The sequence below is a fragment of the Halichoerus grypus genome, chromosome 10, assembly GCF_964656455.1.
Source record: "Halichoerus grypus chromosome 10, mHalGry1.hap1.1, whole genome shotgun sequence".
NCBI lineage: Eukaryota > Metazoa > Chordata > Mammalia > Carnivora > Phocidae > Halichoerus > Halichoerus grypus.
Window position 1 is genome coordinate 108,818,375 of NC_135721.1, and position 16,999 is coordinate 108,835,373.

General features: G+C 48.0%; 1 protein-coding gene across 4 annotated transcripts; it reads right to left on the reverse strand.

Annotated features, from left to right (window-relative positions):
- Window positions 1-399: 399 nt before the first annotated feature.
- PRNP (prion protein (Kanno blood group)) lies at window positions 400-16,536 on the reverse strand. Of its 4 annotated transcripts, none has more exons than XM_036093371.2 (3): window positions 16,392-16,535; window positions 14,078-14,175; window positions 400-2,787 (listed from the first exon to the last, which is right to left on the reverse strand). In XM_036093371.2, exon 3 carries the CDS (start codon window positions 2,775-2,777, stop codon window positions 2,004-2,006), a length of 774 nt encoding a protein of 257 aa, XP_035949264.1. In that variant the 5' UTR covers window positions 2,778-2,787; window positions 14,078-14,175; window positions 16,392-16,535; the 3' UTR covers window positions 400-2,003. The 4 variants fall into 4 exon arrangements, with proteins under 4 accessions (XP_035949264.1, XP_035949265.1, XP_035949266.1 ...); XM_036093372.2 differs by having other exon boundaries at window positions 16,396-16,461; XM_036093373.2 differs by lacking the exon at window positions 14,078-14,175 and having other exon boundaries at window positions 16,392-16,536.
- Between the last annotated feature and the right edge of the window lie 463 nt (window positions 16,537-16,999).

The following is a 16,999-nucleotide window of genomic DNA, read 5'->3' on the forward strand; positions in this document are numbered from 1 at the left end:
TTATAACCTGAGATTGGGGGTCGGGCAGGGGGGCAATCAAGTTGGTACTTGAGTGCTTGGTAGGTTGCAATTTAGTCAAGAAAATCCTCTATTTCAAAGTCTAGGGCAGAAAAAAAGCTTCCAGGGCACAAGGACTGTCTTCCTTTGCTGCAGTTAAGTGCCTTTGCCATTTACCCAGTTTCTAGCACATTTATTTGTGGAAAAAATGAAAAGGCAGCAGGGAGGAGCCGGCGTGTGACTGGGAGTATGCTGAAGGCAGGACTGGGAGCAGGTGCACGGGACACGGGCTGCAGCAGGAGCTTGGGGACCTCGAGTGGCGCCTTGCTCGCATCACCCCCACTCTGGCCTTGCCAACACAGGGTGCAGCGGTGAATGTCACTGCAAACACCACGGGACACATTCACTTAGCTTCTGTTTAATTCTAGTCAAGATTTCGAACATTTATACATTTTTTTTATACAAGTACATGCAAAGTTACAAATATAGAAAATATAAAGTACATGCATATTTCGAAGACCATGATGGATCTATCATACAAAACTATTCAGTGCACATGTAAGCCTGAGGACCACGCAAAAGGGTTTTCTACATATTAAGTATTTAGTACCTTACAAAACCTCTTGTGCATTAGATATATCCGATGTTAACTCCTTTAACCAAAATTTCTAAGTCTGTCATACACAATATATATATATATATAATAACTCTTTTTTTTTTTTTTTACATCAAATACCTGCACAGTGCAAGCCAGGAACATTGCAGAATGCTAATTTATCTGCTAGGTGACAATATTGAACAATCCAGACAATAATTTCACCTTACTTAAGTAACAGTTAACAGAATTCCTTTTTTCCACCCTGAATGGATATTTCTGTCATGTCCGACCTAAGATATTTTTTTGGATGGCCTTCCATTCTTTGATTCAAAAACCGATTATAGAAACTAGGACTTGACATAATTCTGGTTTTGGACAATTATGAGACAGCAATGAAGAACTGCAATCATTTTTCTTTGTCTACTAATCATTTTCTCCATTACACAATCCTCTAGGATGTTGGTTATTTTAACAGCTGCACCTCCCTGTGTCAAAATCATTCTGGTTTACAGGTAAACGAACAAAGATTTGCTCTCAGTGCCCGGAAGGCAGTTCAATTTTTTACTGCCTTAATTATCTATAGTTTAGATTATGAAAGAAAGGAATGGCACATGTAAGTGCTTTACATGTCCCAAATGGGAGCTTGCCTCGAAGGGCACCACTCCCAAGTGTGGGATTTTTTTTAGCGTTTTCGCACTGTTGGTTATGTTCATTCCCTGTGAAAACATCCTCTGCCGAGGTCTAGTGTTACATGACTATTTATGCTTGATGTTTTGGCTGCTGCGTGGCCCACACCGCAGAATGCAAACCATCGTCCCAGTTCTCTGCTCTCTGGTGGGCTGATCCTGGGTCCAAGAGCGAAGGATTTCTAGTTTCGCTTTTTGAATGAGTATCATGTGGCCTCCTTTTAAATTTGGCAGAAATGCTCTTTGCACAGGAAAATGCGATCGGGTTCTTTTAGAACGGATGGGAAAAATTTCCCCAAGTTGCTATGAAATCACGGTTAAGATGGGGCATTAGTGTACTGAGCTCTAGCTGGGGAAGGAGCCAGAGGTTTTCAGGCAAAGGTATTTGAAGACTGTTTTGAGAATTGTTTTAGCCTCAACCTGCTGCACTAGACAAAAAATAAAATAAAATAAAATAAAAATAAGCCCTAGGTCAACTGCTGTTATTCCCAGCCCAGCACTAGCATGGGCCCCTGAAAGACTCAATCACATGGGGGCTCTAATAAATAGCATCCTGGGTCTGCTCCACATTTCCCAGGGCCATCGGGGCCAAGGGTATTAGCCTATGGGTGATAAAGAGAGAAGCAGGAATGAGACACCACCACTAAAGGGCTGTAGGTAGACACCCCTCCCCCAACCTGTAAAAGATGAAGACGTTGGAGAGGACGGGTTGCTCATTCTCCTCATCCCACTATCAGGAGAATGAGCAGCGAGATGAGGAGGATCACAGGCGGCGGGGAGAAGAGGATGGCGCTCGCCCCTCTTTGGTAGTAAGCCTCGGACTCTTTCTGGTACTGGGTGACGCACATCTGCTCCACTACGCGCTCCATGATCTTCATGTCGGTCTCCGTGAAGTTCTCCCCCTTGGTGGTGGTGGTCACTGTGTGCTGCTTGACCGTGATGTTGACGCAATCGTGCACGAAGTTGTTCTGGCTGCTGTACTGATCCACTGGCTTGTAGTACACTTGGTTGGGGTAGCGGTACATGTTCTCACGATAGTAACGGTCCTCATAGTCGTTGCCGAAATGAATGAGGGGCCTGCTCATGGCACTCCCCAGCATGTAGCCACCCAGGCCCCCCACTACCGCCCCGGCTGCCGCGGCTCCTGCCATGTGCTTCATGTTGGTTTTGGGCTTATTGGGCTTGCCCCACTGACCGTGGCCGCCACCACCTTGACCCCAGCCACCACCACCGTGCGGCTGTCCCCAGCCGCCACCGTGGGGCTGACCCCAGCCGCCACCATGGGGCTGTCCCCAGCCACCACCGTGGGGCTGACCCCAGCCGCCTCCGCCCTGGGGTGGGTAGCGGTTGCCTCCAGGACTGCCCTGCCCTGGGTATCGGCTTCCCCCGGTGTTCCAGCCTCCTCCAGGCTTCGGCCGCTTCTTGCAGAGGCCCACGTCACTCCATGCGGCCACGAAGAGAACCAGGATCCAGCCGCCAATGTGGCTTTTCACCATGGTGACTTATCTGCAAAACGAGAAGGGTGTCAGTGTCCTGCGTTTGCTGCATAATGAATGAATGCCCAGCAAGGGCATCTGCACGTCGGTCACAAAGGCTCCCCACTCCTACTTCTCCTTTGCGGCACTTACGACCGAAGTAATTTCAAATAAAGCATTCACACAACTCTTTTTCCTTCTCTAAGGACAAATTTGACCTTAAGATCATTTCTGGCTCTATTTCCTGGAAACCTGATAGAGATGGAATGTCAACAACGTTGCTTATGGTAAAAATAACTTGATTGATAAACTGCATCTGGGCTGGGTGAAACTAGAAACATCTGGTGGGCCTGCCATAGCTTTGAGCATCTTTAGGGCAGTGATTATTGTAACCAGGTATGTCCTTGGGGGGACCCTGGCTCCTGTGGGGTCTGGGGCCTCTACACCAAAGGGAACCCTTTATCCACCAATATGGGTCTCATTCCCTTGTCCCCGAGCGGCCACTTGTGGGGGCTGGGAGTGGAGACAAGTCCCTGGCTGCTGTGTGGACTGCTATGAGGATCCTGTTGTAGCCCCTTCTGGAACCTTCTGAGAACTTGGGGTGGCCCCTATGGAAGTCTTGGGAGTTGGGAAGCCCCCCACCTGAGCTTTGCAGGAATTAACTTTGAAAATCACTGGCTTGTGTCTTCTTTTCCTCTGTGGGAACGGGCACTAGCAGGGAGGGCGTCTTGTCTGCTGCTCTCTCCTCAGGGGCCAGGGCGCTGCCTGGCAGACACACAACAGTGACTTGTTCGGTGAAGGAATTAATGCCCTCTGAACAGATAAATGCCTGCAAGAATTTCCTCAAAGTACTTCTCAATACGGTATTTTTTGGAAACAGGAAACACGCAGGATTTTGAAAGCCCTCTTGTAAATTCATCATCTATAAAAAGAGCCGCTCGAAGCAGGATAAAAATGCCTGGGTTCACAAGTCACTGAATGAGTTTTAGTTCAGCACTTAACGGCTTATGAGGGACTTATTTTCTCCTAACATTTGGTACCAAAGAAACACGTCTTACAGAAAAGGGCCGGCACAGTTCAGGAATCCACAACCAAACTAAGTTGCCCTGGACAATAATTTATGACCCTTTGCAGAATGTACACTTGTAAAATGAAAAAAATCTTTCAAATGAAAGATGCTCAGTTCTAAGGGCAGAGATCAAAGACACACAGACATTCAGAGGGAGGAGAATAATGAAATAAGTAAATGATTCACCTTCCATTTATACTTCTATCCTTATTGAAAAATCTTGGTGGCCACAGGTAAATAAAAATATATTTGAAAGTTACGAAAGCAGGTTCAACTGCTCAGCTCATGCCAATCAATCAGGCTTTCTGGAGGCTCTTCTGGGTTGGGTCAGAGGGGCAGGGTCCTGAGATGTGCCACCTGGCCTTATCCTCGCCTCTTGAGCCCCTGGTACTGGTCTCCTGCGGGCCTCTCCCTGCTGTACTCCCCACATGCTCACGGGCTCTAGCTCTCAGCCTCCTTGCTGCCCACGCCTTCACTCACACACTGTAGGGAACCGGACTAGGGGAGCGCCACCCCAGTCAACAGCTCCCAATCTAATGGGGTTTCATGTCAACAACTACTTCATTCACCCCAATGAGCCAAACCCAGCCAATACCCTGGAATTCTTTTTTTTTTTTTTTAAGATTTTATTTATGTATTTATTTATTTAAAGTAAACTCCATGCCCAATATGGGGCTCCAACTTACAACCCCGAGATCAAGAGTCGCATGCTCCACCGACTGAGCAGCCAGGCACCCCCCTGGCCCCCATTCCAGAGTTATTCTTGAATTTCCTCTTTTTCACAGCACACAGTGAATCTACCAGCAAATGTTATCGGCTGTACCTTGAAAATAAATCCTAGGGTGCCTGGGTAGCTCAGTTGGTTAAGCGACTGCCTTCGGCTCAGGTCATGATCCTGGAGTCCCGGGATCGAGTCCCACATCGGGCTCCCCGCTCAGCGGGGAGTCTGCTTCTCCCTCTGACCCTCCCCCCTCTCATGTGCTCTCTCTCTCATTCTCTCTCTCTCAAATAAATAAAATCTTAAAAAAAAAGAAAATAAATCCTAAATCCCGAAACTACTCACATTTCCCAACATTACTTACTATCCTGGGTGAAGCATCTGTTGCTTCTCATGGGGGTCTTTCAACAGCCTCCAACCAGCCTCCCTGCTTTTCCCCCGCCCCCACTGTGTGTTCTCTACTCAGCAGCCCAGAGGCTCAGACAACCTTTTTTTTATGTAGGTTACACCATATCTCTTCCCTTCCCTCCCCAAGCGGCCCACGCGTTCAAGCTCAGGGTAAGACCCCAAGTCCTGACTGTGCCGCACGTGACCTGCCTCCAGCTGCCCGCCTCTCTCTGGCCTCCTGCTCCTCACACTTGATAAGCACTTTCTCATCTCAGGGCCTTTGCACTTGCTGCTCCTGGGGCCTGGAAGGCTCCCCCTCCAGTTACTCGGTTACTTGTATGGCTCCAGTCTGCTCTGATGCCACCCCCGTGGGGCTGCCCGTGCCGCTCTACCGAAGTCAGCAGCCCGCATCCTATCCCCTTCTCCTGCTTTTCTCCAGAGTGGGGATGCCTACCTGACATCTACGATTTACTATGTGCTTACTGTTCACCTTCTCCGCGGGAGTGCGGGCTCCCCCAGGGTGGGAGTTTCGCTTTGTTCACAGCAGTGGCCCTAGTGCCTAAATGGAGTGCCTGGCTCACAGCCCGACGCGATAAATGCGGAATGAATGGATGAGTGTGGAAACATCCGTAATAAAGCATCACAACCAAACTAAAAATTAACCTGTTACAAAAGCGAACCATATGTATGAATTTTCAAAACCCTCCTCCCTGCACTGGCCCGCTGTCCAACACGCACAGTCCAGTTATAGGAACGCTGAGTTCATGTGCCATCCGCCACCGGCGAGGATTGCTGACACGGTCGGGGCGGGAGGGAGACGCTGTTGGAAGGGGAGGAACGCGGAGGTTGGCTTTGAACATGCCTGGTCCGAGGCTGTAAGAGTCACAGCTCTGTAAGCTGTGGAGACATGTGGGCAGATGATCAGACCACCTAGGACGGGAGGCACAGAGAGGGCCTCGTTCCTCGGGAAGCCGGGTGCACGAGGTGGAAGGGGCCACAGGGCATTCGGAGTGGAGACAGGCAGTGAGAGAGAACACTGGCGGGGCGGGGGCGGGGGGGGGGAGGACCACAGGGGGCTTCGTGGGAGAGGAGCCTGCATGTGTGGTGGAGAGGCAGACGGGGCCAGGCAGCAAAGGGCCTCACCAGCAAGGGGCGCAGACATCCCGTCTTCCCTGGGACAGTTCACACCTGCTGTGCCTGGTGCTAATATTAATGGCGCCCTTTTCATTCTCAAGAGTGTCCCCGTGGGTTACTATATGTAGCCTAATGATAGGACATGTTAAGTCGTCTGGACTTGATCCTGAAAGTACTAGGGAGCCAGTGAAGAGTTCTGGGTTCTCTTTGAGAAAGAACGTTGTGGAGGATGGACTGGGGCCTGTGTGTGCGTGCGCGCATGCGTGCGAGTGCAGGGAAACTAGTCTCAAGGCTCCTGCGGGGACTGAGCTAGAGATGGTGGCCTTGTCAGGGAAGGACGGTCATGGATGGTCTGATTGGAAGGTAGCTTCTGGAGGGCTTGGTGTTTGATGTGGTGGGTGAGAGACTGGAAGAGTCAGGGTGGCACCCGGATTTCGGGACTGGGCAGCTGCATGGACGGACACAGAACGGTGGAGGAGGCCTGGAGGGAGACAAAGGAAGGGCTCGGCTCTCACTCCTCCCTCTCAAGCTATGTATGTGAGACGAGAGAGACCAGGAGGCAAGAGGGCCTCAGAGCCGTGGGCTCGCGTTGCTGTTCGGGACTCCGTTAAGGCTGCGTATTGGATAAAGTTGGCTAACGACAGAATACATGAGGACAAGATCATTTTAGAATCACTTGAGAACAACAAAAGCAACATTGAGTTATGAAAAGTATTCAACATAGCAACTACATTTTGAAGTAGAGACGCATTTCTAAACATAAGAGGGACTCAAAACTTACAGGAGACCTTGGAGAATCTCTTCCTGCTTGTGATGAAATGAGGAATATCTGGTGTCAGTGAATGCAAACCTGTCACTCTGCGAATTGGGCTACCAAGATTCACAGACGTCAAGTGACACACCTAGGATTGCAGTGCTGGCGAGTGAAATTGCTGGGGATGGGGACGGGGTTTCTGAATTCCTGGAAGATACTCCCTGTCAATGGGCGGCTTGTGGCCCGATCCTTTGGTACATTTCGAGACATGAAGGGCAGAGCTGCCAGGCCAAACTGTGCGGGTCATCGCCCCTCCGGGTCAACGTGGCCTCGGCCACTCGGTACGGCCACTACCAGAGGCACCCGGAGCTGCAGCAGCTTCCAGATCGCTCCAGGGCCTGGCACCCGGACCCCGGTGGTGCCTCCAGCTCTAAGTCTGACTCTACAGCGACGAGCACGTGGAATCTGACCCCCAGAGGGAGCGTGATTTCTGCAGGACTTTCTCCTCGTTGAAGAAGAAGGATCCCCGCATTTATCAGAAAGATGCCACCTTCTATCAGAGAACAGCACCGTCCTCGGACAGCGAGGAAGCGCCGGCGGCCAAAGGGAAGCAGAAGAAGATGCGGCCTCCGTCCCTGAAGGGCTGTGGAAGGAAGGTTATCTTGGAGAAAGAAGGCAAACTCAGACGTGGAGACCTCCAATCAGAGATTCCAGCAGATCTCGTCGAAAAGTTATGTAGAAGCACAGAAACAGCTCAAGGAAAGCTTCCGGGCATTGGGGGAGGGCGGAGGGCGGCGAGGGCGAGGACAGTGCCGGGCAGGTGGCTCTCGGGTTGCTGCAGAAACACGCTACCGCCGGGGGGGGGGGGGGGGGGGGGGGGAGGGGGGGGAGAGGGGGGGAAGCCCCGGGGGGATGCCGACTCGCTGGAGTGGCTGAAGGGGCAGAAGGACATTCACAGCCCTGACACCCCGAGAGAACTGGCCCACCTGGAGGAGTACTGGGACGACCCAGAGCTGGAGGAGGGGAGCGGTGCTCCCTGAAGAGAACCTGCTTGTACAGGTCAGAGCCGGGGCCGCTGCAGGACCAGGGGCTGTAGAGCTGGAAGGCCCAGAACTCTTGGAAAAAGAGGCAGATCTTCAAGTCACTTTGCCCAGAGGAGATGGATCACGGAAGCCACTGGGAAGCCACAGAGAGACAAAGCCAGCCCACAGGGGGTGCTGCGGGCACCTGATGGGGCCGGCAGGAAGCAGCCCCAGCACAGGAACGGGCGGGCCCTGTGTCACCCACCCAGAAGCCATTCCCCCCCCAGAGGCACAGGAGGGGCAAGGAGGCATATCTCCTGGGCCCCAAGGTGACACCTGATAGACGTGAGTTTAGTCACCAGAGATTGCAGGCCTTTGGCCTCAACCCCAATCGGCCGCACTTCTGCCAGTTGGGCAGGCAACAGAGGAAGCAACAGGGTCCCAAGAGCGGGCCCTGAGCTCCAGGGAGTAGGCAGGGGCCCTGGGCTTCCTCCCCTCTAGTCAAGCCCCTGGACGCATCTCCCTCCTGCACTACGTAGACACTGCGTCTACTGTGGGCAGAGAAGTCCTCCTATCTCACAGATGTGGACGCTGAGGCCTATCTAAAAAGCTTGCCCAGCATCTTACCTTGAGACACACCTTGGCCCCCATCCCTCAAATGCTGGGCCCAGCCAAAGCCACAGTCAACTTAAACGGCTTTATTAGCGCCCAGGGGCCACTGTTCCCCCCACCACCTCCAGACCTTGGCCAGGTAGGGGCTTTGGGACCAGTGAGGGGCACAGGTGGTCCAGTGAAAACTATAGTACTTGAGTCAGGCCCTGAGTGGGTGTCCGGGAGCCCTCCCTCCCTGCCCTGTGAGGAGGGCCCATCTGGCGGGAGACAGGGCTACAGGCTCTGGCCCTGCCCAAATGGCCCCAGTTCAGAGGTTTCAGGGACCAATCTCAGCTGTGCTTGTCAAGGGGTGAGAAGGGGAAGACCCATCACCTCCAGATTTCAGGCTCCCACACCCAGCATGACATAAATAAACAAATAGTGAAAAACAAAACAAACAAACAAAAAAGACATTAAGTATTTGACAGAGGTCAATATCTATTTAACACTAAAAAAAAAAAAAATACTCTTAGCAGACTAGGAATAGGAGGAGACTCCCCTAACTTGATAAAGGTTATATAACAAAACCAGCAAACAGACTTGGTGGATAACCTCTGAATGCATGTCCTTTAAGATCAGAAATAAGACAAGGATGTCCATTGTCACAGGACTGGAGGTCCTGTCCGATGTCATAGGCAGAGACAAAGAAATAACCGGGGCAAGAACTGCAAGGAAAGAGCTAGCCGTCATTATTTGCAATTAAAGTGATCATACACAGAAAACCCAGCAGATTGGTCAGAGATGACAAGAGACCCAGTACTAGAGTTCAGCAAGGCTGTGGGATATGAGACTGGCCTAAAAAAATCAACAGCATTTCTCTACACCAGCAATAATCAACTTAGAAAAAAAACTTAAGAAAGAAGATAATCCTGGGTGGCTCAGTCGGTTAAGCGTCTGCCTTTGGGTCAGGTCATGATCCCAGGTTCCTGGGATCGAGCCCCGCATTGGGCTCCCTGCTCAGCGGGGAGTCTGCTTCTCCCTCTCCCTCTGCTGCTCCCCCTGCTTGTTCTCTCTCTCTCTCTCTGTAAAATAAATAATAAAATCTTTAAAAAAAAAATAGAAAGAAGATAATCACAATAGCAAACCAAACTGTAAAATATCTAGGACTTGACTTAACTGAGAAAAAAATAAGACTTGAACAAAAATAACTCCAGTAAAGACCACTGAAGATTATCTGTAAAAACGGAAAGGTACGGGCGCCTGGGTGGTTCAGTTGGTTAAGCGACTGCCTTCGGCTCAGGTCATGATCCTGGAGTCCCGGGATCGAGTCCCGCATCGGGCTCCCTGCTCAGCAGGGAGTCTGCTTCTCCCTCTCCCGCTCCCCCTTCTTGTGCTCTTTCTCTCTCTCACTCTCTCTCTCAAATATAAATAAATAAAATCTTAAAAACAAAAACAAAAACAAAAAAAAAACGGAAAGGTACTCCATGGCTTTGACTGGGATGACTTAGTATTAGAAAGATGTCTGTTAATTACCTCCCCCCCAATGAACCTGTCATTTCAATAAAATGCCAATCCAAAGTCCACCTGGGCTTTTTGAGGAGTTCAATAAACTTACAAGGTGAAAGGAATGTCCATGAATAGCAAACTCAACTTTAAAAAGGAACAGAAAAGAGAAGGGAATCTACCGGATCAGACCTTAAATCCTACTACAAAGCCAGAGTAATAAAGACCACACAGTCAAACTCTAGGAACAGAACAACCAGCCAAGGAGAGCAGAAGGGCACATTCAGAGATAAGCCCTTGTATATATACTTTAGTAGGGACTTGAAATACAATAAAGCAGCCACCACAAATCAATGGGGAGAGGAAGGCTGTTGAGCAGATGCTTCCGGGAAACCAAAGAAAAATAAAACTGGATCCCCTACACCACGTGCAAGAGTGCACTCTAGGTGGAATACAGACCTAACTTAGAAAGGGAAAAGCACATTGTTAGAAGAACAAACTACAGGTGAATGCCCGTGTGACCTGGAGGAGGAGTGGTCGGAGGGCTTTTAAAACAAAGAGCACAAACCAAGAGGCAAATAAGAATTTTATGACATGAAAGTTAAGGATTCTTGTTTAATGCTACGAAGGACACTATGGACAAAGTTAAGAGGAGTACATAATGGTAAAAATATTTGTAGTATTTACGGCCAACAGAGGATTCATTTCTAGAACCTACAAGGAATTCTTAAAAGCAGTAAGAAATAGTAATAAGACAAAAACAGACAAAAGGACCAAAAGATACAAAAACTGATAATTTACAGAAGAGGAAAAGCCAAAAGGGCTTGAAAAGATACTCAAAATCATTAAGAATCAGATAAAATGGGGCCAAAAAAAAAAAAAAATGACATATCACTTACACTTATCAGTCTAGTCAAAAAGAAAAAAATAACCAAACCAAAACCACAAGAGAGGTGAATGATGCCAAGAAGGCAGGGTGTGGAAATAAAGGAACCCACTTGACTATCAAAGGAGTGTGGGTGGTATAATTGAACAGAAAGAATGAAAATAAATTAAATGATTATTCAACTCAAAAAAGGAAGAAAACAGAAAGAGAAAATTTCAAAATAAAGCATCGTAGTTATAAAGAAATAAAAGAGATGAAAGTAGAACTTAAAACCCAGGAAAATGAGGAATTGCTAAATAAAATCAACTGACTTGAAAATGCAATTCGCACACAAACACACCCCACTACATAGCTCCACATGGGGAATGGGAAAGGCCACATAACCTTAGAAAGAGAAGGCTTTAAAAGGGTAACCTCCTTCCAAATGCAAATGCGTTTTATGAATTAAAAATCCGTGTGGGATGGGTTGCTTTTCTGTTAAAATATAAATATTGACTTTAGAATTAATGCAGTCAACAAGTATTTATAGAACAACTAATATGTGCCAATTTTTAAATACATAGAAAACTTGAACTGACCAAGAACTATAAAAGAAATGGAGGAAAAAGTTGTCCTAAATTACATATTACTATGTAGTATTATGGTACAATAACATATTGATTCATTCAACAAATATTTAAGTGTCCTCTAAGGTTCTAGCATTGTGTGCTGGTAGTGGCTGGGGACACAGATGGTGAGTAAGATATTTAGCTTGGGGGGTGATGCCATCTGAAATGAGGGAGACGGGTAGAGGGCCCCGCTTGGAGAGAAAACCGGGGGCTGTGGTTTGGATGCGTTAACTTGGCTATACCTAGGAGACATTCAAGTAGGAGTATCAATTTAGGCTATTGTTTTAAGAGTCGGGAACTCAGCAGAGACAAATGTCAGGGCATCTTCCCCTGAGAAGCGGTGTCTATAGCCAAGGGGACAAGGGGACAAGGGCCGAGATTGAAACCCCAGCATTTCAAGTGCAGGGCTCGCGCCCTTAGTCACCCGGCCTCCACCAGAACGGATGCCAAAATCCAAAAGAAAATAGCGCCAAACTGATTTTAACAGTTTAGTAAAAGAAGAATACACTGCGACCAATAAGGATTATTTTAGGAATGCGAGGATGGCTCAAAATCAGGAAATCTATGAATAGGTTAAGATGACAGAACAATAAGATTCTCTGCAGATACTGAAAAGTTTTCAATTAAAATCAACCTCCACTTTGATTTCTTAAGTTTAAGCTGTTAAAGTTTCTATAGAACTAGCAGGCAGTCCCCTTCCATCAAGAATTGCCACCACAAACACATGGCCTATATCCTATCTTAATGGAAAAAGGAAAGGCGTCCCATTCGTGTAATGAACAAGTCAAAAATGCAAGTAGTGGCTGTGATTTTTAGATTGTTACGGAAGTTCCAGCCAAGTACAATCTTCTATTTGGAAAACAGGCCTAAAATGTCTTAGAATAAATAAGTGAGCTCATTAGGTGCAGTTTTTGAAATCAATATGTAAAAAACCAGCAAGTCCCCAAATTAATCGTAATTAGTGAGAAGATTTAGCATGGATGAAACATTCCATCCATAATGTTCCATATTGCCATTCCATCTATAATGGCAATAAAAAAATTTTTACAGTATCTAGGATTTAACCTAAAAATAAATAGGACTTTTATGAGGAAAGCTAAAGAATTTTACTGAGAGACGTAAAAGAAGACAAGAAAACAACAACAACAACACCCAGCCATACTATGTTTTTGGTTGGGAAAACCAATATTGAGAGATGCCAATTTATCTTCAAATAATCCATCAAGTCAACACGCTTCCAATCAGAATTCAAAGGGGATTTTAAAGAACATGATGAAATGATACTCAAAATTAAGAAGTCAGAAAAAAATCATTGAACAGGAAGAAAACCTAGGGCCGGGTTGGCCTGCCAGCTATCAGGATACATTGGAAAGCTACACGGGGCATTATTAGGATCACGTGGCACTGGTGTATGAACAATGGCAGAGCAATGGAACTTGACAGAAGGTACCAGAAAGATCCACAGATTATTACCCTGTTCATCCTATTCCCATTTATTCATGGGGATAAGACAGAGCTGGTAGGAACTAGCTTAATGGTCTCGTGCCAAGGGCCGAACTTCTAATACTTAGAACGTGTTATAACTTGAACTTTAATTGGTTAAATTGGGAAGTGGCACCAGCTTTTCCCACCGCCCAGAGCCCCCAGGAAAATTCCCTGTCTTTCCAGGGTTAGGTAGAACCTTGTCATATTTTAATCTTTTTGAGGATACTGCCCCTTCAAGAATCTAATGCAAGCTATACAACATTTTGCAAAACATTATGGGATGTGGGGTTGCATTGGTACCCTGAGGCCCAGGCCTGGATTGAACAGGGCAAGGACCCCCAACCTGGTCTATCATCAGAATGACTTGAAGAACTTTTTAAAAAGCAATGTTGCTGGAGCCTCTCCTGGGCCAACAGCAATGGGATCTGGGGATCCATAAAAGCTTCCCAGGGGACTGCACTCCTAACCAGGCTTCAGAACTAGGTCCTCAGGAACACAACACTTAACCACATTTATAAGGCTTCTCATGAAGAGCATACTTCCCTTGAAGTGATCACACGATAGTTTAGCAGTAATAAGTAGAACATAGCTGAAGAAAAAGGATTAACAAATTGCAGGGAAAAAAAAAAATGCTCCCGACTATAAGCGCTGCCAAGCACGGTGTTCACTCTAGGATTATTTTAAATGCAGCACCATCCCTGGGTTAGATGACGGTGCAATGTGAATGCTTAATACAAAGCCGTTCACGGCTGATACAATTGCCTTGGGAGAAGAAATAAGATCCCAAAGGCAGAAGAGAACAGGTAAGATAAAACTACAGCTTCGAAAACCTTTCACCTCATAAAACCTTTCGTCAGCTGGTGGACAGTCACCTTTGGCGTTAATTTGGTACAGAAACGTTATGTGACTATTGTTTTATTATATTATTTTTTAAATGGCTGCTTCCTTATGTAATTCAGCCTGATTGTAGAGAAAGCTGTGACCCTTTCTCTGCAAAATCAAGCTGATTTTGCAAGGATGATGCAATGGTAGGAATTACATATATGGACCCAAGTGGCCTCCCGAGCAGGGGCCTGTGATCACAGCCTTTCCAGAGCCTTATTTTCTGTGACAGTTGGAGACTTTTCAACCATCAGAAGACCAGAGATTCCACAGGGTACATACATCTGTCGTGGTTCAGCTGAGCTGGAGTTGTGTCTCTGAGAAGACAAAATGCCTCGGCGCGGCAGAAATGGCTCAGTTTTCGAATATACTCAGGAATCCTTAAAACCAACCACAAAAAAGAAAAAAACTAGAATTGATAAGTAAATCTAAGAACTGATTCCTTAAAAGAAAAACCTAATATATAAATTACTAAGTCACTAATAAATCTATTCAAGAAAAAAATGAGACAATATTTGAAAAAAAAATGAGGTCATATAAAAAAAACAGCAAACAGGACACAGAGAAAACTGTGGGTCCGTATCATCTAAAAAATTGAGATATGTGACCTATTTAAAAAATTGCATTATTTAGTAAAAGCAACGTAAACAAAAAAGAACACGAAAATCACCTCTCACTTCTGTTAAAATGCCCATTTTTTGGTGCTTTTCCAAAATTCAGATTTTCCACACATGCACTCACTCTTGAGTAAACAGTTTAGAAAACTGTACTTTGTCAGTTTCCCCCATATATCAGAGGCTCCAAAATCATGACTTTTGATGGTTACATAATGCTCCTACCAGTTACTGTGCCATGATTTTCTGAGCTACTGCCCTGCTGTTGTACAATCAGGTTGTTTCCCAGTTGGTTCTAATTTTAGATCATTCTGCACCAGTGTGTGCCCACATATGGCTTTTTTGTTTGCTTGTTTCTTCCATTGCAGGTAAATCCCCAGGGGTAGGGTTTTCTGGGTCACCACTTTGAACTTCTTAATGCATTGCCAGATTGTTTTACAAAAAGTGTGTAGTAATTCATAACATCCCCAGTGGGGTGTGAACAGGAAAAGAATAAAGGTATACACACCAAGGGTCAGTTTTACCTAGAGTTAATCTTGGCAACAAACTTGGAAGTAGGTTTCACTTCCTCTATTTTATGAATGGACATGAGCAGGATTAGGAAATTAGGTGACCTGTCCAGATGTCACAAAATCAGTCGCAGAGCCATCTTTCTAACCCCAATACCCCGCCACATCCTCAGATAACTGAACATGCAAGTTTCATGGCAACTGCCTTATAGGGGTTGCTGTTACTACTACTTTGATCGTTTTTGTTCATTTAGTAGATGTGAAACGACAATACAGACTTTTCATTTGCATTTTATTCTGCAAATGGTTCATCATTTCACCATGTACCTATTATAATCTTGACATTGTCCTTTTACAAGTATGAAAAATTTGTGTCAGATACAAATAAGATAAAAATCACATCCTAGCTCTCTGCTTTCTTTCCCTTTCCAGCTAGTTCTTTTGCATTTTAAGAGCTCCTCGGTGGTTGTGTAGGTGAAATTGTTCCTTTTCACCGGTGATTTTCCTCTTCCTTCTTAATTACGTCTGAGAGAGCTGTTCATTTTTCCATAGATCTGACCTTTTTTATTCAATTTTCTGTTCCTATTTTTTTCTGGTAATTTGATTTGTAAAAATCTTTAATCCTGTTCCACCTGGAGTTTTTCGCAAGGAAAAGGGAAACATCTCAAATGCTCGGCATGTGGGGAACGGCTTATTAAACCGTGATGCTCTATGTGAAAGAAAAATACGCAGCCACGAAGATAATCATGATCAGGGGCAGGGGACATCTGTCCCCGGAGGCCGGGCACTCCCGGGCCCGAGAGGGAGAACGCGGCCACCCCGAGGCCCCACCCGGCCGAGGCCCCGCCCACGCCCGCCTGCTCGGGGGCCGCTCCGCCGAGGGCTAGACCACTGCGGCCGCCTCTCGGGAGGAGTTCGCCGGGGGAGCTGGCCCCCAGGCACCCCGGACTCCTCTCCCGCCGAGGCCTTGGCCCTGGGCGGGCGCCCGCTCCCCCACCCCCACTCCGCGCACCCTCGGGGCGTCCCCGGCCTCTGCCCGCCGGCTGGGAGGGCGGCCAACTGGCGGGCGGCCGGGAGCCCCGCGACCCCCCGGCTCGTCTCCCCGAAGCCAGGCGCGTTCGCCCGGGGCGATCGCCCCCACTTCCCCGGACCTTCGGCCCCTCGGGCCGCGGACCCGCGTGGGGGAGGATCAGACCTCGCGGCACACCGCCACCCCTCCCCAGGGGCCCGGCCAACCGCCCCCAATCCCAACCCGAAAAACAAAACCAAGTGGCGTCACCCGAAAAGCAAATCCAAGCGGCGTCACCCGAAAACCAACGCGCACCCTGGGGCAGGCCGGACGCGCCACGCGCCCGCAGGGAAGCCCCCTCCCCTCCTCACTGCCAAGGTCGGCCCCCGGCTCGCGTTGTCGGGCTTCGCGGCGCCCCGCCCGCGCCCTGCGCTGCGAAATGAAAAGGCCACCGGGCTGTTTACCTGCCTTCTTCCGAGAGGAGAAGCTCGCAGTGCCGGAGCTGTCAGCGACTGGCGCGGAGGCTGGCGACAAGCACCGCCCAGGAGGAGGGCCGGGGGCGGGGAAGGGAGGCGGCGGCGCTCGCGGGCCGAGGTCGGCGCGCGGACCAATGACCACGCGCTGTCGCGCGCTCCCGTGCTCCGCGGGCGGGCGGCGGGGGGTTACGGGGAAAGGTGCAGACCTGCCAAGCACCCCCGGGCGTCTGAGTCGCCAGTGAAAACGGGTTGGGATTCGCTTAAACTCGCACCGGCTGATACCGCCTCCCGGTGTCATCACTCTCTGACGTTGCTCATTGACTGTAAAAATCATCTTTAAAAAGAAATTCGGCCGAAGCCTCAACTCCCCCGTTACGTAATGGAGAAAGGGAGACGTTAGGGAATGAGAAGGCAATTTTTGGAACTTTGGTAGCCAGAAATTTCTAAAGAGGAAAAGATTTTTGCTACCTTGGATTGAGCCCAGTATTAATGAATTTTCACATAAATTCTTAAAATTGGAGGCCTAGGAAGGACATTGGCCACCACCCTTTCTTTCATTGACTCAGTTTCTGCTCCTTATTTTATGCAGGAGAGAT

Excerpts from the sequence above, each read along its gene's own strand:
- PRNP (XM_036093373.2), bottom strand. The coding sequence starts at position 2,777 with ATGGTGAAAAGCCACATTGGCGGCTGGATCCTGGTTCTCTTCGTGGCC.